Raw genomic sequence first — 26,933 nt, forward strand, 5'->3', positions numbered from 1 at the left:
TGCTGGTCCGTCCTGCAGATTGCAAGGCAGCCCTACATGTCTTGCAAAAAAATATCACTGGGGCCCACACTAGCCCTCACTTGGATCCGAGCGCACTGCGGGTAGAACAGAATCAGGCTTCTGTGTGCAAGAAAGAGGGAGGTGGACCGAGTATTGGGCCGACACTCAGCCTTGTCTGCCCTTTATCCCTGCCTCTCTTTTGGTTTGAGTTGTTGCTGAGTGCTGGGAATGAATTCGTGACTTTCCCTTTGTCCTGTGGAGTTTCAGGCAGCACGACGGTGCTGGTGGAGCTGACTCCCGACATCCACATCTGCGGCATCTGCAAGCAGCAGTTTAACAACCTGGACGCCTTCGTAGCCCACAAACAGAGTGGCTGCCAGCTGACCAGCACTTCCGGGGCAGCTCCCAGCACGGTCCAGTTTGTATCAGAGGAGACGGTGCCGGCCACCCAGACTCAGACCACTACCAGAACCATCACTTCCGAGACCCAAACGATCACAGGTACCGGCTTGGGGTTAGAGGTGGCCTGGCTGTAGCCCACACACCTCCGTGGAACTTGTTAAAATGCCTTCCCAGGGCCCGCCCCCTAGGGTTGCTGATCCCTTATTTTTAACAAGCTCCAGCGGGAAGCCAGCTGCCCAGCCAGGCCTGGGAGCTGCTAGGTTTCAACAGTGTTAGCCGTTCAAGGTGTTGTCACATGGGAAGCAAGACAGACAAAAACCAGGTTCCTAGAGCAAAATCTACTAAGAGAGACTGGCAGGAAAACCGTGGCAGTAAAACAAGAGGTTGTTTTGGATGGTGACAATATGTGTGAGACCCGAGTTTGCATTACTTGTGTGAATGAACAAAAGACAGGGTGATTTTTTTTTTTAATATACAAATAGGCACTGATAATGTCTTCCTTTTGCTGTTGACCAGGAAGACAGAAAAGCCTATCACATCCCTCTTGGTTGTGTCTGCTCAACCTATCAACATTGAGAGATTAAAAATTTAAATACACAAAATGAGGCCATAAAAGTTCTAGGATAAATGTACACACTCACACGCAAATACACACACACACACACACACACAGATACATGCCTATCTCCACACTCCCACACTTATACCCATATAATCTGTCTAAAGGGACCAGACAAAAAACTTTATAGAGGAAAGTATTTATGAGATACTGTAGTATATAAGAATGTAGGAAAATAGTGTCGAGTATCATAGGAAAATGGAGACATGTATTCCTTACTTAAAGGCATTCAAACTTAAATTTTAAAAATATATGGACGTACTTACTACCACAGAAGGCAGGTGGTAGACAGACTCCCCCCAAGGAAAAGAATCCTAATTGTGATCCCAGAGAGGGTTACATTTTTTCCAAAGCAAAAAAACAGAGTGGAAAAACCACCTTGGGGGGAAAATACAGCAGCTATGAGTAAGACCTAACATCCTTCCTATACTGTACAAAGAACTCCTAAAACCAGTAAAAGCAGAAAGAAGAACAAAGCGGTTAAGTCGTTCCAGGCAACAGGTGATACACAAGAGCCGCAGCGTATAAGAGGACATACTGTCACCTTGGTCATCAGAGAACTGCAAATTAAAATGAGGAGACATGCTGCCTTCATTCTCTGGGGATGTAAATTTGAATAACCTGGTCCACTCTGTGGCATCTTTCAAATTTTAAATTTCTGTTTTAACATTTACTTGCTAGTCCTACATCTGGATATTTATCCTATGAGCCTTCAAAACAAACCTAACAGGGTGCTCCTCTGCGGTGTCTGCCACAGAGCAAGTGAGGGCTCTGTTTCTGCCGTTTCCTGTGCTGAAACACCTTCCCACCTCTGCCCAGCTGGTGCCACCTTAGCCTCAAGACCTTGAGGTCCCTGACAGTCTGTGCACTTGGGCTGTAGCTTCATAGGACACCCTCTCCCTCTGTGCTCCCACGGCTGTGCTGAGCGCCTTTCGGTTTTCTGAAAGAGTTCCGCATCTTCCAGCCTCAGGGCCCTTGCAGGTGCTGTTCCTCCTGCCCAGAATCAGCTTGGCTCTCCATAACGGAGGGGCTCAGGTTAAAGATGTTTCCTCAGAGTCCACTGTTGACACCACACACACAGGTCCACATGTCACTTGCCTATAATCAGGTTATTAGAGATGCAGAGTTAGGTTTGTCCCCATCACTGCCTGATGGGTACCGTGAGGCCAAGGCCGAGCTCTCTTGTTGGCTGGCACCCACCAAGTGCCTAGAAGGGCCTGGCACGATGCATAGCCTGCTTCAGTGTCGCTCAGTGTCGCAGCCCCTGGGGAAGCGGCTTCCGCTTCACCCTCCAAGTCTGTTGCTCAGATGCCCTCCTCTTGTTTTTCCACTGCCCTGTTTGGTCTTCTGATGCCCACATTCTGCACACTGCCCTGCCCAATGGGATGAGCCCAAGGTCGGTCCTCTCGATGCCCTGCTAATGAGGTTTTCTCCTGCCCAGCAAGGAGGGAGACGCAAGCTCCAGAGCCAGGCTGCCGATTCACACCCCATCCCCTACCTGGTTGCCCCAGACTTTTCCTCTCCTCTCATTGAACCGTCATGCGTTATTATGAGGACTGTGTGATAACCCATGTGGCGGCCGGGTGGCAGTCTCACTTATGCATGGAGGCTGAGGAACAGGTGGGGAAGGGGTGATGCAGCCTGCCTGAGTGTCATCGCTGTGTGACTCAGCCACCTGATACTATGCAGGCCAAACAAGCAGAAACCTGCTTTCCTTTCCCTTTTACACCTGTGTGGTTTTCGGGGCCCAGCTTCCCCCGAGGTTTGGGTCTCACTGTTCTATTAGCTATCTGTTCCCAGACCTGTGTGTAGGCCAGCACCCCTAGGAGCTCGTTACAGACACCAGTGCCTGGGCTCCCCCTGCACAATGAGCTGTGGAGGTTGCAGCTCACAGCGTCCAGTTCTCACTGCCTGTGCACACTGACTTTTCCAGATCTCTTCATCATTTTCTAAGCTCGTTAGTCCTTGGTTCAGCCCAAGCCTTCCTCACTCACCTGCTATGTCTCCCTTCTGCCCAGTCCTAGTGGAGCATGAGGTAACATTTATTCTCTGCCCCCTAGCTTTGAAAGCTGCTCTTGTTTGGCCTGTGCTTTCAGAATTTTCACATATGAGAAGTAAGATTAGATGGTAATACATTGAAAAAAATTAGAGCTCTCATCCACTTGCAAAAGTTATAGGTTAAAATCATGGGACTTTGGGATCATGTCCCCGGGTTTTTGTTTGGTTTTGTTTGGTTTTTGTTTTTGTTTGGTTTTAGTCTGCATTTTTCACAGTACTGAGGTCAGAATCCAGGGCCTGTACAAGCTAGGCAAGTGCCCCACCACAGAGCTACATCCCGAGCCTGGTCTGTAAGTTTGAATCTTGCCTGATCCTTGGGAAGCATATGATGTCGCCAAACTATAAGAGCCCCCAGTGCCTTATTTTAAAGTGGGGACAAGAATAAGTAGAGAGACAATAGAGTTTGTTAACTAGAAGCCTGGGTTCCCAGGAGAGACTGCCTGGGATGGAATCTCGGGTACAACACTTGTGAGCCTCATGACCTTGGGCAGATGACTTACAGGCTGCAGTTCCACTTTCCCCACAGTGACACCAACAGTTTAGGGGAACTTTAATTTGGTTCATGGTTTTAGCGGATTTAGTCCATGGTTGGTGGTCTCCAAAGTAGACATAAACTGTGGTGGAAAGACATACTAGAGCACAGCTGCTTAGCTTAGTTCATAGCACTTGGGAAATAGAGCAAGGGACAGTGCCAAAGAGGAGAGACCCAGGAACCAGGTCTAGTATCTAAGGTCATCCTCTGTGACCTACCCAGAAGCACCCACAAGTATGCCTTACTGACGCCCTGGGCATTTCTTGACCCACTCAAGTTGATACATGATTAACAGTCACACACTGTGGAGAGAGGAGATTGCGGGGAACCCAGGAGCTGGCTGTGCTCTTCTGTTCCACATAAACAGTCTCACAGAATGCCAGCCTCAGGCCAGGCCACTTTGTGACCATATTGGGATGAGACCAAAATAGGACAGTCCCATAGCCACGTCCAAGTCCAGAAAGAAATGGGGCATCGTCAGTCTTCCCGGCTCCCCATTACTCTGAGTGATGGCTAGGTCTTCACTTATCAGAGCTTTAGATCATAGAAGTGCACTTGCCTCCCAGCAGCCCCTAATTCAAGCTTTCCTTGCCCTCCCCCAAAAGCATCTAACACGAGCCCTCAACCTACAGTAAGGTCTCCAGAATTCCATGGTATGAGGTCCCTCACTGCAGTGATGCATAAACTGATTCAACTACAGATGTGTCCTGATCACCTTTGGTCAGAGAACAGTGACACAGGGAAGGCCAGGCCACCTAACTGATTTTGAAAGCCTTCAGAAAGAATCGCAATGTTCATTCTGGCCATGAGCCCCAAATTAGTGAAGTCTAGTTCACTAAACTGTAACTCTCTCTGCAAGTAGGGAGCCAATGAATCTGTTTTCTGCCCACAGCATGAGGCCTGGTACATGTTAGGCCTGCAATAAAATCATTGAATGAGGGCAAGGAAGGGCTGCTGTCGGAAATCAATGGGTTAAAGTACAGAAAGCATTTGGACGTGGCACCTGCCCAATCACAGGGGCCCAGGAAAGGGAGTTTTGGGGTAACCGTGTGCCTGATGCTGGGGCTAAGATCACAGAGATGCCTGCCACTGGGGAAAATCAAGCCCTTTGGAGATAGAAGAGGATTTGGTCATGTGATGTACAAGCCCAGCTGTTTCTGACAAGTGCAGCATAAAGGTGCAAAGAATTCACAGTGCATCTGTCCCACCAGGAGAGCCAGAGGAAAAGAACTGTGAATGAGAACAAATATAGAATAGCCCTCAAAAGATGCATTAGCTTTTGGGAGGAAGTGGGTGGGAAGGGGCACTACCAGTGGGTTGGAGCAGTGGAGATGAATTACACAGAGCGTGTGGTAGGAACGGTGCTTTAGCTTTAGCTTTTCTCCTGAAAGTTGTTTAACATGTAATTCAGCAAGACAGTAAGAAGGATTGGGCAATAATAATGTATTGGTCAGCGTTTCAGTTGCTGGGACAAAATACCTGACTCAGACAACTTAAAAGAGGAGACATTTATGTGGTGCATGGTCCCAGAGGGTTCAGTCCATGGTTGGCTGGCTCCGAGGCAGGAGCATCATGGTGGAAGGCTGTGGTAGAAGAGAGCTGCTTACTTCATGGGGTCCAGGAAGCAGAGAGCAGGAGAAGAGCCAAAGAGGAAAGAGCAGGAACCAGATACGGTCCCCCGGACCACCATGCCCCTCCCAGACATGCCCAGAAGTGTGCTTTACAAATCTTGGAGGCATCTCAAGCCAGTCAAAATTGACAATCAAGGTTAACGCTCACAAAAAAAGATTAACTTTCACAAATAATAATAGCTAGTTCTTATGTATGTGCTGTGCATTTTTCTACGTATTTCATACAAAGACACTTTACATTGCCATACAGTAGGTACAAATCATTATTAGTCCCATTTTATTAATGGTGAAACTGTGGCAGTTTGTGACCGCATTGGAGTGAGACCAAGATAGGACAGCTCCATAGCCATGTCCAAGTTCAGAAAAAAATGGGGCATCATCAGTCTTCCCTGCTCCCCATTAATCTGAGTGATGGCTAGGTCTTTACCTATTAAAGCTTTAGATCATAGAAGTGCACAGGGGGTTAAATAACTTGCCCAAGATGACAGGGACAGAAGGGGGCAGGATTAGGTCTCAAAGCCAGGCTCCCTGGTTGCAGAACCTGTTCTCTTCAACACCACACCCACAGCCCTTGAGGTTAGTCCTCATTGCAAGGTTTCACAGATTTACTGGTGTAGAACAGCTGCTTGAGGCTTAGAGGAAATGCAGATCGCCAGGCCTGTCATCCTGGAGATAATATCCCAGTGGGTTGAGCAGAGTCCTGAATGCTGAGCCAGCCTGTGAGTGGTTGGCTAGTTCGTCTGCTTTTGTTGCTCATCAAAATACCAAACTAAAAGGATGAACAGTTAAGACATTTATCATCCCCTCCCCCGAGCCAGAGGAACAGGGAAGAGGCAGATACAAGGTTGGTTCCACAGCTCAAAGGCGAACATTTTTTTACCTATTCTTGCCAAGCCCTCAGCCCCTCTGCAGACCCCTGCCTCTTACCAACCCCTATTAAATGGACCACAGCAGGACTGTGCGAGAGAATACTTGGAACACTTGTTAAAGTCCAGCTGCAAACATCCCTGCATCAGCATCTCTGGCCTGATAAGTTTGATGACCACTAGACCAGGAGAAGCGGGAGGAAGGAGGGAAATCCGTCGGTGGCAGTATCTGCACATCCAAGTACTCAGTGGGTCTGAGGAACAAGGACTAGAACAACACGGGAAGAAAGAATGGGGTATGGAACAAATCTCTGTTCTAATCACGTTTTTCATTTTTCCTGTTTGGAGGTTTCTCTTGCTGAGAAGATTAATGTTCTGATTGTTTGCTGGCCTAGAACAGATCCCTCCTCTGGCTACAGTTCAAGCCAAAAAGGAGATCTTACTTAGAAGGATTGAAAATGATGGCACATTGAGGGCAGATATACAGCTGGATCTTTAAAAAGAGATTGAACTGGAAGCTAGAAATGTATTAGGGCTTCCTAGAACCTCAGAGCTTAAACAGGAGCCTTCCCGTCAGCACCTGGAACTCGGCACTACCCAGAACTACTGATTCAGAGTCCGTGTTTTAATGAGATCCCAAGGTGGCCCGTGAGCCCATGACTGCTGGCGAAGCGTGCTGCCCACACGACTGTCCCAAGGTTTGGACCTCCTTTTCTCAGAAGCAAAGTCCACACCAAACCCCAGCAGCACTTTAACCCCACTTGCTAATTCCAGGTGGTGAGTCTGAATGGCCCGGCTGCCATCCAGTGTCTGCTGCTAGACCAATCAGCAGTGGCAGAGGGGGCGGGGCCAGGGAATCCACCAGTCAGCAGAAGCCACACACCCACATCCCAGAGACAGGGTGACCCAAGGGCTGACTGGGAATGGGCGGGTGTAAAACACCCTACATGAAGAGCATGGAAACAAAAGAGGTGGAGTTCCTCTCCGAAAGCGAATTCTGAGTTTGCCGTTAGTATGCCTTCCTGGAGACCCAGCACTCTAAATGACAAGCCCAAGCATGAAGCACATTAGAAGAAAAAACAGAAGAAAATCTCCGAAGATGGGAATATGGGATGATGAACTAATATTCTTAATCTGTAAAGAACAAGTGAAAAAAGTGGAAATTGCAATAGAAATGAGATCATAGCCTGACAGGTCGTTCACCAAAGAAGGCCTGTGAATGCATCATAAATGTTGGAAATGGTCTCAGCCATTTACGTCGGTCTCGGCACTTCGCATTGTCAAGGTGGCCCCACTTTGCCGTGTCAGAAAACATCTTCAATAACCAAGGAAGAAGAGAACGCAAATGCTTTCATTTTTCTGAAGTGACCTTACAAATATGTACCAGTAAGCCACAAACACCCATAGCATTTTGCCCCAATTCTTGAACTTAAGGAACGTATGTGAAGAACTAGGAGTAAGTTAAAAATCGTGCAGCGTTGCTACTTACAAAAGCAAACACCCAAACACCTCCTCAGCGTCCAGGAAAGAAAAGTGCTTTAATTATCTTACGCTACAGCCAAACTGATGAGCTGGTATGCAGCCATCAGAAAATGAGTTTCGGATAAAATGCCTAAATGCTTTGACCTTGCAAAAGAATTGATAACAAAGAGAAGGAGAATACGAAATGATGTATACCACGATTCTAGTTTTACACTTTTGGAACCTATATGCAAATCATGTGTTAGTCATGTAGCTGATCTTTGATTCAGCGTACGTTCTGAGGGCAAGCCCCACCAGCCCCGGCGGTCGATCTAAGAGACAGTGACGGAGAGACAAATCTGTCCTCATGTGGCCCCTCCACCCACTGGAAAGGCTCATGCTTGTTCAGTAGATCCTCCAATAACTATTTAGCCACAGCAGAGAGAAGTGACTTGGGCGGGAAGTACAGCACATAATGAGCGTATAATATAAGGCTGTATATGGCCTTGTTATGACAGCACTGGGCAGTTTTTACTTTCTTCTCTACTTTTCTGTATGCCCCAGGTTTGCTACCGTTAGTGCTGACTTTTACGGTGGCACCTTGGTTCACGAACACTTTTGTTTGCAAACAGTTTGGTTCGCAGACAGAAGCATTTGGTGGAACTTCACTTGTGTTCCCAAACTGCATCGGGTGCTGAACACAACCACGGCCCTCTCTCCTGCACGAACATGAATGTGGCCGTTGTTTCCAGAATCGTGGAATGAGTTGAGTTGATGAACCGAGGTCCCACCGTAGTTTGTAAGAATAATAAAATGTAACTAAAAGGAGAAAGGGACTCGGTGGAATTTTCGAACTGAAGAAGAGAAAGGGAAAGCAAATCCGATTGGAAAGGTAGGAAAGCCGTCTTTAGACAGTGAAAGGACATGTTAGGGAAAAGGAACTAGAGTTGGTCTGTGTGAGCCCAGCGGGTTTAAGATGCCAATGACTGCGAACTTTAGAGAAAAAGATGTTGGTTTTCTGTGGAATCCATATATCCATCTTCAAGTGCATCAAGACCCAAGATGCCTGTGCTATAAACCAGGACAAAATACAACAGCCTCTCGGCTGTTCTGAGCCCGTGGGGAAAACAACAGGGAAACCCCAAAAGACAAAACCCAAACTAAGGAACTGGGGATTTAGCTCAGCGGCACCGAGCCTGCCTGGCAAGCGCAAGGTCGTGAGTTCGATTCCCAGTAACGGAAAAAAACAAACAAAAAAGAAAACAAAACCCAAACTGAAAGTAAACAGCAGGTGTGTGGGACTTGATTTAAGCCCTGTACATGCCAGCACTGGGGATAAGTCCCTGGCCTTTTTGCAAAAAGTTTCAGTGAGACCCCCACAAAAGGCAAGGGCCCTTGCTATTCGTTCATTGACAGAGGGGCCGGAGGACGTTCTCAGGGGGAGTAAGGCGTGTCCCCGCCAGGCCACCGTCCACCCGTGGCCATGAGTCAGCCCTCTCAGCACATCTCAGAGGCCAGGTTGTCCCTGCTGCCTTTGCTTCTCCTTGGGTGCCCAGAGATTCCCCAAGGCCAATGCCACTTGCTACAGAAAATCTACATACGCATGAATCAAATCTCCCTGCGTGGAATTCCTGTAATATCAGCTGACAGCTGTCAGGCACTTGCTGAGTGGCCCACTCGCAGTGTATCTTAACCTTCTTGAATCTGTACCCGAGCCTGTACCCGAGCAACATGGTCTCGTCCCTGAGGTCCCTGCTCACATTCCCATTTCATCAGCAAAATGGTCTGAAGAGCAGAGAAGTGACTTGTTCAAGACCCCACGACTAATGAGTAGTGAAGACAGAAGCTGATCCAAGGTGAACGGACACACACGTGCACACGTGCACACTGGGAATGTGTGGCCACCCCGCGCCAAGTCCCATTCAAACACAAAGGGCCTGGTGAAAGCGTTGGACACCAGCGGCCCCTATGATCAAAGCCACCTGAAGGTTTTCCCAGGGGCATCTCTGCAGGTCGTGCTGGTCACAAAGGATCCTGGGAAGAAGCCACGTGTGTGCACAGACTCTGATAAAGCCTGCCAGGAGGCCCGAGCAAGCTGGCTAACTGGGTGACGCTTGCTGTCTGTCACCCAGTGCCTTATTGTGGCTGTTCAATTCCAGACACCTGCAGCAGAAGACGTAATATCATAAGCAAATGCTTCCCTGCTGTGTGCAAATAGCGCCTCACTGAGGGCTTCCTGGCCCACCCAGTATAAAACCACATATTCTGATGCTGCCTGGGCCCCTCTCTGCTTTATTTTTCTCCATATGTATGGAGTAATATCAGCACCACCTGATATATATATTGCCTGTACCACTCCTAACCAGAATGGCAGCCCCACGAAGGTGGGGTTTTTATCCCTGTGGCTCACTGCTGTGTGCCCGGAACAGTACCCAGGACACAAGAGGTGCTCAGTAAGTATGTGCTGGATGAATTAATGCACGGTGACAAGAGTAGTAGGAGATAGCAATGGAAACTGTCCCCATTCTCTGGGTGAAGAAGCTGAGGCTCAGGGCAGTAAAATTTAGCCCATGCTTTTGAGCAAACTCTTGCTGATGTAGTCACTGTCTACTTCAGCGTGACTCCCATGTTGTGTCACTAGCCCTGCCTCCAAAATGATCCCTGCCGTTGGGCACCTGACTCCCTTGGCCCGATGCAACGTGAAAAGCACAGGCAACAAAAGCAAAAATAAGTTGAGTGCCATACTGCACACCTATACTCCCAGCTACTCAGGAGGCTGAGGCAGGAAGATTGCAAGTTCAAGCCCCCCCAGGCAATTTAGCAAGACCGTGCCTCAAAATAAAAACAGACAGTGTGGAGGCCCTGGGCTCAATCCCCAATAATGGAACAAGGGTCAAAAAACAGACAAATGAGACTACATCAAACTTTAAAACTTTTTTTTTTGGTTGGTCGGTTGATTTTGAGACAGGATCTCAGTGTGTAGTCCAGGCTGGCCTTGAACTCACTGTGTAGCCCAGGCTGGTCTCAAACTTGAAGCAATCCTCCTATCTCAGCCTCCTGAGTGCTGGGATTACAGGTGTGCGCCACCATGCTCAGTGAAACTTGCAAACTTCTGAGCATTAAAGTAAACAAGAGAATGAAAAGGTAACTTATGAAGTAGGAGGAAACACCTGCAAATCATCCGTCTGAGAACAGGTTAATATCGAGCATGACTTGCTCAGCCAGGGAAGCTGATGCTGGTGGCAGCAGTGAGGAGAAAACACCCATCCTGCCCCCAGGGAAGGCGGAGAGCCTTGCTGAGGGCTGCAGTGACGCTGACAGCTGATCTGTTGGGGGCCCAGCCACTCCACACCACCTCGCCCTGAGCGCCCTCCAGCAAGGGGTCCCTTGGTCAGAAAGTCCTAGAGCAGAGAGCCTGGTTCTGAAACCAGAACGTCTGTGTCTTAGGAAACCACACAGCCCCCGACATACTAGGTCCTGAGTGCCCCAGTTATAAGAGTTTGGTGCCCTGGCTCATTGTTCATGGTGTTCCCTGTCCTTGATAGAGCTCATTCTGACTCAGCCACGGCCGCACCCGGCCCTACCGACGCTCTCTTTATATCTGACTTGGCCGTGGAGATTATCCCCGTGTGCCGGGGAGGAGACAGCTCAGGGAGGTTACCTGCCGGACTCACCCCCATTGAAAGGCCTGTCTGGAGCAGCAGTGAATCTTAGATCCATGACGTTGCTGTTGGGCAACAGGCACTCACTAAGTGTCCTGCAGCACGTAACAGACGCGGTCGTAATCGGTCACATTCCTGTCCCCTGAGCCAAGCTCTGTACATTCCTGGAACTGTGGATGAACTGCTGGTTAAAACGTCTTCCCTGGCAAGGTGTGGTGACACACGCCTGTAATGCGAGCACTTAGGGAGGCTGGGGCAGGCCTGCAAGTTTGCCTGGGCAACTTAGCTAGAGCGTGTCTCAAAAAAATTATTATTTTTATTTTGTTTTGTTTTGTTTCCAGTACCAGGAATCGAACTCATGACTTCGCGCTTGCCAGGCAGGCGCTGTGCCCTTGAGCTAAATCCCCAGCCCCTGTCTCAAAAAAATAAAAAGGCTAGGGTTGTAGCTGGCTCAGTGTAAAGGCCCTGCAGATTCAATCCCCAGGACTGAAAAAAAAAATCTTCCTGAATATTCATGACGATCTAGTTGAAAATGAAAAGTACGTGTGCACCCAGAAGTGCCTGGAAATGCTAACGGGAAGCCAGGGTTATGTTCCTGAAGCCAGCGCTTGCTGTGGCAAGTAGCTGCTGCTCCGTCATCTGAGGCTTCCCCGTGAGAAGCGTGGACAGGGAGGTCCATGCAGTGGCTCTCAGACACCCGCGTGTACCGGGATCATCCAGAGAGCTTGTTAAAGCCCAGACTGCTGGGTGCACCCTGGAGTGTGAGATCCGCCGGTTTGGGGTGTGGACCAGGAACTTTGTAACAAGTTTCCCGTAGTCCCGTGCTTCCGGTCCAGGACCACGCGTTGAGAACCAAGCAGAGTGTGTAAAACCCGAAACAACAGCCAAGCCTTGGAGTCAACAGAGACATCACAGCCGGAAGCTGGTGTGGCTGATTCATGCATCGGGGAGAGACAGCCAGACAAGTGTCGGTCTGAAGCTCTTGGCTGACTTTAAACACAAACCTTTTTCCTTCTCAGGACATATTTTCTGTGAGAAAAATGGAATCCATGAGTTTCTTCAAAACCAAAGGCTATCAGAACCCAGGTGTTTAAACAACATGCTTTAACATTGCTGAAGGTGCCTGAGACGGAGGTCAGGAACCTGGGCGTCCTTGGAAATGACCGCAGACTGAAGGGTGCATTCAGTAAATATAAAATAAAATATCTGAGGAACATTAAAGCATCGGGTCATAATGTGTTTAACTGGCAAGATTCTCATTGTATATAAAATAATATGTAACATGTTAGATTCAAAGAAATGTGGTATTTGAGGAGAAAACATAATCAGCACCTCAAATTTGGAGGCATGGATATTATTGCTTGGGGCAAAGCCAAAAATAGTGATGTTAGGTGTATGTTGATTTAAATAAACATACTCTGTAAAAATAATGGCCAAAATGTCAACAAGTTCATAGTGACAGTGGCTCCCAAGTCACCATGAGACCTCTCAGCCAGACACATTCACCAATGGACAAGCACAGTTGGCTGCATTTGTTCATGTGAAGCTAAATCTCCCTGTGACTGATTATATTCTAGTTAAGGAAGGAAGGATTTCCAAGCCCCAAACTGTAGATTCCATTAACAAAGTAGTCACAAAGTTTTTTATAAGAAAAAAATTCAAGACTACCTATTATATCTTTTATAATATTTCATATGTGGTCTTTTTTTTTTTTTCTCCAAAACTTCAGCCAGAGTACAAGGATAAACGTAAAATATTATTTAAACTAAGGAGGATGTTTATTAAGACTAGTTTTGCCCAGAAGTCTTGCTATCCCTTTTTCTTGATGGTTTCTTAGCGTTTTATGATATACCTATGAAAGTGCCTCAAGCAAAGAAAATCTACAGAAGCCCAGAAGCAGATATTCTCTAACATCTCATTGGCCAGAACTGGGTCATGTGATCACTCTTAAGCAGCAAGGGAGCCTGGGAAAGAAATCTAGCATGTTCATTCTCTACAAACAAAGGTAGGCAAAGGGGAATAGCTATTGGCTATTCATATTCTGAAAATTAATGAACACTATGTCTTTTTAGTTTCAGCTCCAGAATTTGTTTTTGAGCATGGGTATCAAACTTATCTGCCTGCAGAAAGCAGTGAAAACCAGACCGCCACTGTCATCTCTCTCCCTGCCAAATCACGAACCAAAAAGCCGGCCACTCCACCTGCCCAGAAGCGGCTTAACTGTTGCTATCCAGGTAAAGGGCAGCTTATGTGGCTACAGATATTTCCTCCTGTGCTATATATACAGGTTAAGATATCTAAAAGGATTTTTCCTTTTTACTTTTGTTTTTAACTTTTTATTCTGGAATAATTTCAGACTTAAAGGAACATTGCAAAACTAGTACCAAAAATTCCCTGTGTACTTTGCACCTAAACTCCCCAAATGTTTACTACATGCATTTTGTCCTTTTTTCTAGATATTCTCCCCCGAAACCACTTCAGAGTAAATTGCAGGCGTAATACGCTTTTACCCGTACATACCTCCGTGTGTGTTTTCTGGAAACAAGGGCGTTCTTTTATGTAACCTCAGGACAGTCGTCAGTCGCGAAACTGACATTTATTTATCCTGTTATCAAATTTGCTGACCTCACTCAGATTTCCAAATTGTCTCACTGAAAAGAAAATCGTTTCCTCGCTGGTCGAACCCATGACCACTTAGGGCATTTGGTTTTCCTGTGACTTTAGTTTCCTCCCAGCGGGAACGGTCAAGGTTTTGTATTCCGTGAACTTGACATTTGTGAAAAGGGCAACCCAGTCCTTTCCTAAACGGCGCCTCTATTTGGGTTTGCCTGGGTTCTGCTTGCCATTAGATTGAGCCTACACAGTTTGGGCTAGGGTACAGAAGCCGCGCTGGGCTCTTGCTGCCTTGCTAAGGGGGTACGTGACGTCGTTTGCGGCCTCACTGTGCTGGTCATTTTTGTCACATGGTTTAGAAAATTTCTGCCAGTTTTTTCCACTGGAAAATCACTCTGTTTCCCTTTGCAATTAATCTGTCCTGATGTTTTGGTGTGTTTTGTTTGGTGTTTAGGTTGCCAGTTCAAGACTGCCTATGGCATGAAAGACATGGAACGGCATCTGAAAATCCACACGGGTAAGTAACACGGCCTTAGTTAGTGTTCCCTGGATGCCCGCTCCGGAGAAGTCCCACAGGGCGTAGGACTCAAATCCTCCCAGTTGTCCCAGGAATACAAAGGCAAATTAAATAAAAATAAGATGCTGTTCTTACGTAGGATGTGGGCAGAAAATGTCTAGAGCAATAAAATCCAAACACGGAGAGCGTGGGGCAAACTTCGCAAGTAACAACATGAACGGCTACAGCCACCCTGAAAACTGATCTGCCAAAATTAATTAAATGCAAATGTGTGTTTTCGTCTCGTTTTGAGGAGATGAGCCCACCACGTGCATGTGTGATTAGTAAGGAAGAGAATGAAGGGAGTGCTGGGCGTGGTGGCACATACCTGTAATCCCAGCACTCGGGAGGCTGAGGCAGGAGGATCGTTGTGAGTTTGAGACCAGCCTGGGCTACAAAGAGAGCTCAAGGCCAGCCTGACTGCATAGCGAGACCCTGTCTCAAGAAGACAAAAAAAAAGAATGAAGGGAAACAATAGCAACTTTCTCTATGCACCTTTGCACTGTATGATTGAACACACAGAGTGTGTTATTTTTATTATTTACAAAGGAACTTTAATACTTTTTTTAAAAGGAGAGGAAAAGTTCAGTGAATAAGAAAAAGATTATTTCTCATGATTTTCCTTTTCTTGAACACAATTTGTCCCTTAATATCTGCAGGGAATTGGTTCCAGGGTTCCTCCACCCGCCCCAAGGGTGCCAAAGTCTGAGGGTGCTCAAGTTCCTTCTAGAAAATGGTACAGAACCTGGGACTTTCTTTCTTCTCTCTTTTTCTTTCTTTCTCTTTCTTTTCTTTCTTTTTTTCTTTTTATTTTTTTTTGATTTTTTTTTTTTCCTTTTTTTGGTACTGGGAATCGAACTCATGATCTCAGGCTTGCCAGGCAAGTGCTTATGCCGCTGAGCTATATCCCCAGCCCCTTTCTTTTTTCCTTATACTGGAGATAGAACACAGGGTCTTCACCCCGATCTCTATCCCTAGCCCTTTTTAAATTTTTAAATTTTTTTTATTTTGAGACAGGATCTCACCAAGTCCCTAAGTTGCCCCAGCTGAGCTTGAATTTGTTCCTCCCGCATCAGCCTCCCAGGGAGCTGGGATTACAGGCATGAACAAGCAGGGTGCGGGGACGGCACACACACAATTAACTCCATAAGAAGGGAAAAGAGTTTTCATAGAGGCGTGCAAAAATTTTAAAGTGATACCCAGTGAACGGCCAAGGCCACGCCTGTCTTTCCATACACGTTAAGTCACTGTAGGTTACTTATAATGCCTAATACAGTGTAAATTTATATACATCGTTGTTGTGCTTTGTTAGTTGTATTATTTTATTGTTATTATTGTTTGTTGTTTATTTTTAAATATTTTGGATCCACAGCTGGCTGAAGGCACTGAGACAGAACATGCACAGGCAGAGAGCCAACTCTGTGTTATTTTCAGTGTTTCTCATTTTGGCTAGGGACATGCTAAAATTTGACTTTGGATTCACTAATTGCCCAAAGACTGTTATTCAGCCTCAGTCTTTGGAAGATGAAACAGCCCACAAGTATGTCTTACGTTCCCTGACCATGACAGTGAGTGCCTTATTCCACTGGGGCCACCGTCGTTATCTCACCAGCCTCACAGTATCGTGGCCCTTGGGGTGATTCTAATTATTCAAATCTTACATGTCCAATATCGATACACATTTGAATGAAACAAGGCATGCAGCTCTCCATGTGGATGGTATGTGTTGGATTCCCATCATTCAAGCATAGCATGTCTATCACAGAAAGAACAAAACGTACTTTAACTATTAACAATGATTGGAAAATCGATGTGAAAGTACAAATGAAGGGAACAACCTTAAGTCTAATTCTGCAAATCCGCATCGACACGCAGTTAGCCCAGTTTGTGTTTGGAGGACAAGCTCTGCTTACCTCAAGCGTCTGTAACATCAGGTGCAGGTGTTGATTAGGAGGTAGCCTTGGTTAGTTCAGAGAGGAAGGTGTGCTTAATAAACCCTGGGGGCTGGGGAGTAGCGACATGATGAGGGTCTTGACCAGTAGAGCTGGCTGAAAGCTGTTCAGCTGTGCCACCATCAGACACCTGCCGGGTGCTACGGGTGCACACAGTTCAGTGACCTCAGGGATTAGACAGTGCTGAAAAATTGTTCCTGGATTTTTTAATTTGACTGTGAAAATTTTTACTAATAAAATGATAATCTTTAAGACACTTTTACATGTACTCTTAAATGCCAGATATTCTAAGATAATAATGATGCATTTTGGCTGACACCTTATTCCAACACATAGTCATGGAGGATTGGGCCCAAGCACGCATTTGGTACATAAAGTAAAAAATGAAAATCTCTACTCGTAGCTGACCTCCTCTAATTCCGTGTCCCAAAGTCATGAGCCTTGGCCGTTCACTGGGTATCACTTTAAAATTTTTGCACGCCTCTATGAAAACTCTTTTCCCTTCTTACGGAGTTAATTGTGTGTGTGCCGTCCCCGCACCCTGCTTGTTCATTTAACACGGGGCATATCTGTCCCTTAGTAGCACATACCCATTTGTTCTTTTCCGTGGCCAAGCAGGGAGCCGGTGCAGTAATTTATGACACAACCATAACAGAAAATGCTTCAGCCTTTAAATCAAGTTGTGGATGCTTAGTGATATGAAAATATGATCCAAATTAGGTTAAGTGCAAGAAAGTAGTCAATAGGGAAAGTGTTGCATCTGACCATAAAAAAAGAAAAAATAGTCCTGGGTTCTGGTCTACATTGTTAGGAAGATTAAATAAAATAATTCAAAGGGCACAGTGCTGTTCAAAAGGTGCTTAAATTGGTGGTAGGCAATAGGGGGTTTTTGGTGCCAAGAAAAGTAAGCACGCACCCATGTACCAAAGACTTGGGAAAGTACACTTGAACAGTCAGTGCCTGCCGGGCCTGGTGGCTTATGCCTTTGATGCCAGCGCTCTGGGAGGCTGAAGCAGGATTGCAGGTCAAATCCAGCATGGACAACTTGGCAAGACCCTGTCTCAAAATAAAAACAGGGGCTGGGGGTTTAGCTCAGTGGCACAGCACCTGCCTGGCAAGTGCAAGGTCGTGAGTTCAATTCCCGGTACCGGAAAAAAAAACAAAAAACAAAAAAATAAAAATAAAAATAAAAACAAATGCAAAAAATTACAAAGGGTTGAGGATGTAGTTCAGTGCAAATAAAAAATCTGCACGAGCTCATAGATGGACGTGTGCATCAGTGAGGTTCCGAGTAAGCTTACAATAAAGAATCTCAAGCAGGAGCTCAAGCAAGACGAGAGTTTGTGTGTCTCTCATGAAACCACCCAGAGACGGGTAGGTAGTTGGCGACAGGTGGGCAGCTCTGTCCCAGGAGATGCTCCTGGCACGTAAGTGCCCTGCTGTGCCCTTACTCTGCCACCTGCAGGGTGCTGGCTACATCTGCCCATTCCCCGAGGTCTTAGCTACAGCTGGCAGGAAGCAAGGAAAAAGAAAAAGTAGGCAAGCAATTACCTCTTATGAAAGGGACACACTTTTCCTTCTCTGCTGTTGCCCTGACAATAACCCTGTCACAGGCCTAGCTGCAGGGAGGACCAGGAAAGGTAGTCTCCCGCTGGTCAGCTGTGAACAGTTCCTGAAGTTTAGGGGTCATGCACTCTAGGGGGTGTCTCTCTGTTGGAAAAAGGCAAAAGAGAGCAAATGCAGGAGGTGAGTTGCTGTTTCTTACCTTACTTAGCTGTACATTTTCATTTGAGCTGCCTTCCATTTTAATTAATATGGAATTTATGTTCATGGCTCAAAAATTCCAGTAAACAAAATACACAACGTTAGCTGCTTGCTAATCATCCATCCAGCCTTTTGGGGTGTTCTAAGCGTCTTCCTGTGGTTGCGTATTGTATTTTTCCCAAGGTGGAGGGAAATAAGCGGTTTGCTTTGTAACCTTGTTTCCTGTGTCATTTGTGTCCCTCTGTGTGTGTGAAGGAGACAAACCCCACAAGTGTGAGATCTGCGGCAAGTGCTTTAGCCGGAAGGATAAGCTGAAGACCCACATGCGCTGCCACACCGGCCAGAAGCCCTACAAGTGCAAGACCTGCGACTACGCCGCGGCCGACAGCAGCAGCCTCAACAAGCACCTGCGGATCCACTCGGACGAGCGGCCCTTCAAATGCCAGATCTGCCCCTACGCCAGCCGCAACTCCAGCCAGCTCACCGTGCACCTGCGCTCCCACACCGGTAAGCCCCACCCGCGGCCCGCGGCTCAGATCCTGTCACTCAGCACGCGCCTGAAAGCCTTGGGTCACAAAGTAAGAAAAGGACTTGGCGATCTGTGGTCATCCCCTTGCTTATGGTTTTGCTTTTCATCGGCCTAGAAGAGCCTTTTGTAGTTTAAAAAAGAAAAGAAAAGTTGGGGAACCATCAAGGTGATAACTTTACATACATTTTTTTGTGACTGTATAACTGTGACTTTCTCTCTGGTAAAGTATGTCGTTGAGGAGATCCACCAGATTAAATAGAGTTATAAGCAATGCAACTTTAATAAACTTCTGCGTTATGGTTAGGCATTTCAGTAATTTTGTTTTGTTTTCATTTTTTGAGAGAGGGTCTTCCATGTGTAGCCTAGGCTGGCCTTGAATTCACAAGATAGGCCAGTCTGGCCTGGAACCTGCCACCACCTCCTGTCTCAGCCTCCCTAGTGCCAGGATTATCGGCATGTGCCACCATGCCCAACCGTTCAGTAATTTTTGGAGTATACTCTCTTTAGTTCAGCCTGGAACAGTGTGATCGGAAAACCACAGCAAGGGCTTTGGGGATGTAGCTTCATGGTAGGATTGCTTGATTGCCTGCAATGTGTGAGATCCTGGGTTCAACCCTCAGCACTAGAAAAACAAACAAACAAAAAAGCCACATGCATACGCACAGTAAAGTCAGCAGTTGATTATGGATGCTTTTCTTTCAGCATGCATTATCAGCTAGCTGTGGATATAGTAATAGTGTGTAACAACCACCACCCAATCTCAATGTTATAATAAATATTCAGTGCACTCCTATTTCTGGTCAGCAGGGGGTGCTGTTGTCGATGGCTTAGCTTAATCATATGTGTGGGGCAGGTGCGGCATCCACAGACCTTGGCTGGGGAGTCTGCTGGCTGTGGGCTAGGCGGCTCCCCGCTGGCTTCAGCTGGGGTGGTCTGGCTTTGCTCTTGCCATCTCTGATCCTCCTCCTGGGACCAAGGGCTGCCCCAGGCTGGTCCCTCTCATGATGAGGGCAGACATACAAGCAAGCAAGCCCCGCTATTGAAGCCCACTGCACACCTCTGGTTGCTCAGGTCTGCAGACATCACATTGTCCAAAGCAAGAGACATGGCTGGACCTGGGTCAAGGATGGGGTTGAGCTCATCCACAGAGAGGTCACCACAAGGATACACGGCAAAGGTGAGGGACACGAGGAGGAAGAATTGGGACCGTTTTTTGCAGAAGCCCACCATCATGCACGTCTTTCTGACAATCAAAATGTAGTCACACTGTCCCCAAGACCCCCGCAGACTTCATCCAGTCCTAGCCCTGGAATTGTGTGATCTCCGTCAGGTCAGGCTATGGCTCCTCTGTCTAGACGCAGAGTAAGAGGACAGGAAATCTGGTCCCCACCATACCCGGGTGAAACGGAGCCGAGGAGACTCCAATAACCCTGACGTTTGGAAGCAGAAGAGTGAAAGGCTCTAGCAATCACTGCTCCAGAGGATTTTGTGCTCAGGTCCCCCACAGGTGACGGGGGAAGTTTCTTGATTAGGCTTTGGGTTCGCGTCCTGCTCCTTGACGCTGCGGTGCCCTTTTCTATCACCTCCTTTCGCCATTTCTAAAAAGGACTGGAAAATGTATTCTGGAGAAACTTTCCTGCTTCTGCCTCCTGACACCCAGGAGTTTTCTGCATTGTAGTCTAGGCTGGTGACAGTTTTGCCGGGAGAGCTGTCTGTATGCCAAAAGCCACACAGTTCTTTCAGAGTATTACCGCTCCGTAAGCTCAAGCGTAGGTGCTTTGTTCCTATAATATGCTGCGGGTCCCAGGAGTCTTTTTGTCCAGCTAAGAAAATCTACTTGGCACCGAATAATTCCTTGGGAGACTTTAACAAATTCTTACATTCAGACCTCTCGTTTCTCATTTGGTCTTCAGTCTGCGATCAGAGCCCTGGACACGAGCTTCCTCCGCAGGCCTTTGTCTTACTCTGAAAACCTGGCCAGAGGTGACTCTGAAGAATCTGGCTAGATATACCGGCCAGAAATGAGAAACTACCTCCAGCAAATCTTTGTCTGTCTCTCTTCTCTCTAAATTCTGTGTAACAAGTGGCCAGTTCTTTTTCAAGGTTTTCTTTCTGAGAGGTCCCTAACCATATGCAGCTTCTAGAATACTTTCACTGTTCTACCCAAAATTTATCTCTTTCCTCATATCCCAAACTCATGTGTATTTTTTTGTCTTCTTAGTTACCAAGTTGTCTTTTAAGTTACTAAGTTTTTTTGTCATCTAAGTTTTACCAAGCACCTGCCATTAAATGTTCGCCAGTAAATATGAATTGCTATTTTTCCGGCTTCCCCTTGCAACTCAGTCCCATTGGGGGGGTGTAACCAGGAACCGAACTCAGGACCTCGTGCTTACCAGGCAGGCGCTGCACCACTGAGCTAAATCCCTGGCCCCTTGATCCCATATTAGGTGCTCCACGTGAGCAGCACCCCATTTCTAGATACCAATATCTACGTCACGATCATCACAGTGACGCAGGAGTATACAAACCCCATGAAGCCTCTATAGTTACAGCACTGTGCTTCCTCCATTCACATGCTGAGGAGCAGCTGGGGGTGCCTAAGTAGGTTACTGCTGATCTTGGCTGCACTGACAAGTCTGAGAATCTACTGGCCAGGGACGGGCTGTCCACTAACCTATAACACACGTCTGTCATTCTTCTCCTGGAACCGGTGGGCTAGGCCAGGACTGACCTCACTGCAATGACCGAGACACAAGCAAGTAAGCAAGCACCAACTGCAAGGCTATTTCAAGCCATTCCTTGCATCCAGTCTACTTAACATACCATCGGTCAAATGCAGTGACATGTTTGAGCCTGTTGTATGCCGGACTATGTCACCCTCCCTTGTTGGGAGAGCATGACAATCACCTATGCAGCACAGGCCACCACGGCCACCTGGAGGGGTGGGAGGTAGGAAACTTGGGGACATGTATGTGATCTGCTACAAGCTAAGATATCAGGATAACTGAGGCCCAACTGATTTCCTTCAGAAGTCTCTCCCAGCCTAAGTTAGAGAAGCAGAACTATGGTGGTTCATTTTGATGTATAAGGATGAATTTATTCTACCATCTTTAAAATGGCCTAGAAGAGGTATGATTTCTGACAATTTAACTGTGTGCCGTTTATGCTTTACTTCATGGGATATTCATTTTCTCTTTTAGAAATCTATAATCTATGACACTTCTAAAATTTTAAATTGATAGGATCCTGTTCTTACCTTTCCATTGATTTAATGTACTACAGATGACAAGTCATTTCAGCAGCAACCTAAACTCAAGAAAATCTATCAGCGAAACATATCAGTCCCTGATTCATTCAGCGACACTCGTTAAGCTCCACTGTGGACCGGACAACTGTAGAGATCGGGTAGTCCACAGAAATAAGTGCAGTCATTAGCCTGTGAAGAGCATAGAGTTTAGCAGGACTATTTGACCAGGATGCCTCACTGAACAAATAAATTCATGGTTAAAGATATATACATAGGATGATGAAAGGATTTAGATCCTTTGCTTTCATGTCAGAAAGTGTTGTTAGGCTCTGTAATTTAGCTGTGAGAATTCTTTCTCTGGTATCCCAGACATCTCTTTGCAGGAATCCACAAATAACATTTAAGAGATAAGACCGTGCACTTGGATGAGGAAAAGAATTGTATCTTCATTTTTACAACCTATGCTGGTACCGGGCAAGTCCTTCAGTGATGGCGAATATGGGCAACCAGTTGATAATGGTGCCTGGGAACTTGTCGCCAGTAGAAGTCAGATGTTTTCATACCAGTTGTTGCAGCTAGATTAAAATATCCTTTACACTCTTCTTTACTTAGAAATCACTGTGGTTACAAGACCTGCCACGAGATCTTGTTCTTTAATACATTGATCAAGTACACATATTGCCATATCAGAGATTTTTCTTTTAATATTTTAATAGAATTGTTTTCTTTGGAATCCCTATTTTTTTTGTCTTAGTGTATTTTGTGCGTTTAAAAGGTTATTCTTAGAAGGGTTTTTGTGGGCTTCACTAAAAGAGGGTGATGGCATAAAAGGGGTTAACAACATTCAAAGTCAGGAAAAGCCAACTTTCTCTAAAAACAGCCAGGTAGCAGATATCTTAGGCTTGGAGAAAGCCATGTTGCAGTGCCTGGTCACAGCCGTTCCCCCCGCCATTGTACTGTAAACAAGTGGACGTGGTTGTGTTCCGATAAAACCGTACTTACAAAAATAGGCTTTGGACAGGATTTTCTAGAAGCTTGTTAAATTGCTCCCTGCCAGCTCTAACTGAATTTATTGGATAGCTCATTATGATGTTATAAGCCCTATGCCAAAAAGCTGGAACACAGGGCTGGGGATGTAGCTCAGTGGTAGAGCTCTTACCTTGCATGCACAAGGCCCTGGGTTCCATCCCCAGCACCACCAAAAAAAAAAAAAGTGCTGGGACACAAATCCCAGTTGGTTGAGTGTTTGGGCCCCGAAGGTGGGAATCACAGGTCAAAGGTGCAGCCAGTGATCTCACTTTGGAATCGGCCTGGGTTGGAATCCAAGCCCTGCCACACACTAATGAGGGACCATGGGCGAGTTATATAGAGTCTTGGGGCCTCCGCGTCCTCATCTGTGTCACAGTGTAGGACTGCTAACAATAGCGCTCACCTCCTGGGGATGTCGGCCGGCGTCAAATGAGGCAGTTCTCTGCGTGCTCGCATAAAGTGCCTGCCATACTGGAAGCCACCGAAGATTGTTAGCTGCTGTTAATTTCACTTGCTTAAACAGTACTGAAATCGGGGCGGGTCACCCGTTTGGAATATCGCGCCCCTTCAGATGTTTGCAGTTTCACTTTCCCTGCGCATCCTTTCAGCAAATAGGAGTCTGTTTTTAAAAAAAAAAAAAAAAAATCAAGCAGCTGGATTCTGTAACTTCACAAGTAAAGAACGCAGCTGGCAATGTGGGATAAATACATTTTGCACAATAAACACGTCTGTGTTCATAAAAATCTGCATGAAACATAAGCTGGCGTTTCAAGCGCTGTAAAAAAGAATACTCGGACGAAGGCAGCATGAAGCCGACCCACTGGGAAACGTGCTGTTGAGTCTGTTGCAACACGTAATTCAATCCAAATCAACGGATTATGCAAAGCTATGCAACTGTGAACCAGCCCCTAGCAAAGCGGGCGCATTGACTTTATGAACGATAGCTTGAGTGTTTCAAAGAACTTGACGAGTGTGTTTGCAAATCTTATTTGGGACATTTAAATAGCTCTTTTCCATCTCTCATTTTTTTTTTTTCCTCCTGGGTTTCAAAAGGGCAGTGGTGGCTTAGGCTTGGGGGAAAAAAAAGAGAAGCGTCTCCCCTCCCACTCCCGGGGCTGCTGGGAGCTGCGATGAGGAGGTCGCCCCCGCCCCCCCCCGCCTGCCTCGGGATACGCGATTTTCTGGTGTGCGCTTCGGGGGGATCCGCTGTGGTTGTTGCCTGCCTGTTCTTATGGAAACTCACCTTGTGTTGACAGGCGACGCCCCCTTCCAGTGCTGGCTCTGTAGCGCCAAGTTCAAAATCAGCTCGGACTTGAAAAGGCACATGCGCGTGCACTCGGGGGAGAAGCCTTTCAAGTGCGAGTTCTGCAGTGTCCGCTGCACCATGAAGGGGAACCTCAAGTCGCACATCCGCATCAAGCACAGCGGCAACAACTTCAAGTGTCCGCACTGCGACTTCCTGGGGGACAGCAAGGCCACCCTCCGGAAGCACAGCCGCGTGCACCAGTCGGAGCACCCCGAGAAGTGCTCGGAGTGCAGCTACTCGTGCGCCAGCAAGGCGGCGCTGCGCATCCACGAGCGCGTCCACGGCACCGAGCGCCCCTTCAAGTGCAGCTACTGCAGCTTCGACACGAAGCAGCCCAGCAACCTGAGCAAGCACCTGAAGAAGTTCCACGCCGACGTGGTCAAGGCCGAGGCGCTGGCGAAGAAGGACGCGGGCAGGCAGAGCAGCCGCCAGGTGGCCAAGCTGGACGCCAAGAAGACTTTCCACTGCGACATCTGCGACGCCTCGTTCATGCGGGAGGACTCGCTCCGCAGCCACAAGAGGCAGCACAGTGAGTACAGCGAGAATAAGAACCCCGACGTGACCGTGCTGCAGTTTCAGATCGACCCCAGCAAGCAGCCCGCCGCGGCCCTCGCCGTCGGGCACCTCCAGGTGCCCCTGCAGCCCAGCCAGGTGCCCCCGTTCAGCGAGGGAAGAGTGAAAATCATCGTGGGCCACCAAGTGCCCCAAGCGAACACCATCGTGCAGGCCGCCGCCGCCGCGGTCAATATTGTCCCCCCCGCCCTGGTGGCCCAGAGCCCCGAGGAGCTGCCCGGGAACAGCCGGCTGCAGATCCTGCGCCAGGTCAGTCTGATCGCGCCGCCTCCGTCCTCGGGGTGCCCGAGCGAGGCGGGCGCCATGGGCCAGCCGGCCGTGCTGCTGACCACGCACGACCAGGCCGACGGGGCCGCGCTGCACCAGGCTCTGATCCCCGCGGCCGCGGCCAGGCCCCAGGAGGGCGCCGGCAACCAGACGTTCATCGCCAGCTCGGGCATCGCGTGCGCGGACTTCGAGGGCCTTAACGCTCTGATTCAGGAGGGGGCGGCCGAAGTGACGGTGGTGAGCGACGGGGGCCAGGGCATCGCGGTGGCCACGGCCGCCCCGCCCATATTCTCCTCCTCGTCGCAGCAGGAGCTGCCCAAGCAGACCTACTCCATCATCCAGGCGGCCGCGCACCCGGCTCTGCTCTGTCCGGCCGACTCCATCCCGGATTAATAACCAGAGATCGAGGAGCTGGAGGAGAGCGACCGAAAAACAGAACGAGTGGAGTTCTGTAAGAGCTTTGCTCGGGATGTTTTCCTGAATCGTTGTGACCCGCCCCCGCCGCCGCCGCCGCCGCCGGCACCGTAATAAATTGTATTTTCTACTGCTCACTATGATTTTTTAACACTGTAACCACTCTTAGACCATCTCTGAATCGGCGTGCTGACCAGGGTAGGATCTTACATGTTCCCAAGGTGATTCCAGTGAGGAGTTGGAATTCAGTGCGTTAAGTAGTGAATACATTTGTTTTGTTTCCAACTCTAATAAAGGTTCTTTCCCATGGCATTCGATAGGTGTCCTAGGTGGTATCTCCCAGCCTCTCTTCCCCCCTTATTCTGAAAAGCCCCGCAGTCTCGGGTAATGAATGTTCCTACATAGATACAAATAAACCTTCCGGCTTGAAGGTCCATTTTCTACGTAATGTTACATGGATACTTGAAAGAAAAAATTACTTAGTGCTAATGAGCAAAACAGAAATGGTTTCCCTAATAAATTGATACTTGATTAAAATAGACTGAATGTTAATGCTTCTCGGCGCTCAAGCTATGATCTGGGGCTGGGGTGTGAATCATTATACAATTAAAGAGAACAGAAGCAGCAGAGGGGTTTAGTCCTGTCATAAATATTACGTGAACATCTTACCTTCTTCACAATCCCGTGAAATATATGCCATACCTAAGAGATCTGTACAACTACTTTTAGTTGAAACTTCGGACAGATGATCCTGACATTTCTGTTTAGATGCAAATATGATGTCAGTTCTGACTAAGGTTTTCTAGGATACCATTTTTTAGATGTTAATATCTGAATAGATCCAGGGTCCAAATAAGTGCTTTGGAAAAGCACCTCGCTTTTTCCAAAACAGGCCCTGGTGACGGGAGAAACATTCAAATTGTTATTTTCAACCGAAATGCTGTTTTATCAGTAGGTGGCGCCGGAGAGCAACACAGAATCACCCAGGCAGTACTCATAACAGATTCTCTACCTTTGTAATAGCTCTGATTTCTGACCCTAAAAGGGATTAATGAGGAAAGGCGGTCCGTGTTCTGAAAGAAGTGCACTTAGACTCTTATGCTGTTCATTTTTCCAGAGTTGTTGCCACTTTTATTCTGTTATAATGTACAGATGTATTTAACCAAACGTCATGCAGATCATCTCGCTTGTACATGAAGGGATGACGTCTGTTTTGGGTAAATAAAAGGATGGGGAAATACCAAATGATGATGCTGGAGACCTTGAGAGCTTGCCAGTTGGAGATGCGCGGTTCACTTCCCTTAGGAGATAGCTCTACAGTTAAACGGTTTCCTTTCTGTTCCTTTTCGCAGTTGCCACTCCTAATAATTGAACAGTTCTGATCCCTTGCTGCGTCCCTTTTGCCACAATTTCTTTCTTATCAGGAATGGAAATATGGAGTTATTAATTATG

The 26,933-nt window shown here is 47.4% G+C and overlaps 1 protein-coding gene across 1 annotated transcript; it reads left to right on the forward strand.

Moving 5' to 3' along the window:
• Nucleotides 1–261: 261 nt before the first annotated feature.
• On the forward strand, nt 262–26,020 carry LOC106146297 (zinc finger protein 64 homolog, isoforms 1 and 2; the record flags this gene model as incomplete). The annotated part of the gene is given in 5 exon segments (XM_013518326.1): nt 262–501; nt 13,304–13,465; nt 14,299–14,361; nt 18,372–18,623; nt 24,178–26,020. Coding segments are annotated over 5 exon segments (2,000 nt in total), but the record flags the coding sequence as incomplete, so codon positions are not given.
• Between the last annotated feature and the right edge of the window lie 913 nt (nt 26,021–26,933).

This window comes from Chinchilla lanigera, unplaced genomic scaffold (assembly GCF_000276665.1).
Source record: "Chinchilla lanigera isolate Chin_1 unplaced genomic scaffold, ChiLan1.0 scaffold00044, whole genome shotgun sequence".
NCBI classification, from domain to species: domain Eukaryota; kingdom Metazoa; phylum Chordata; class Mammalia; order Rodentia; family Chinchillidae; genus Chinchilla; species Chinchilla lanigera.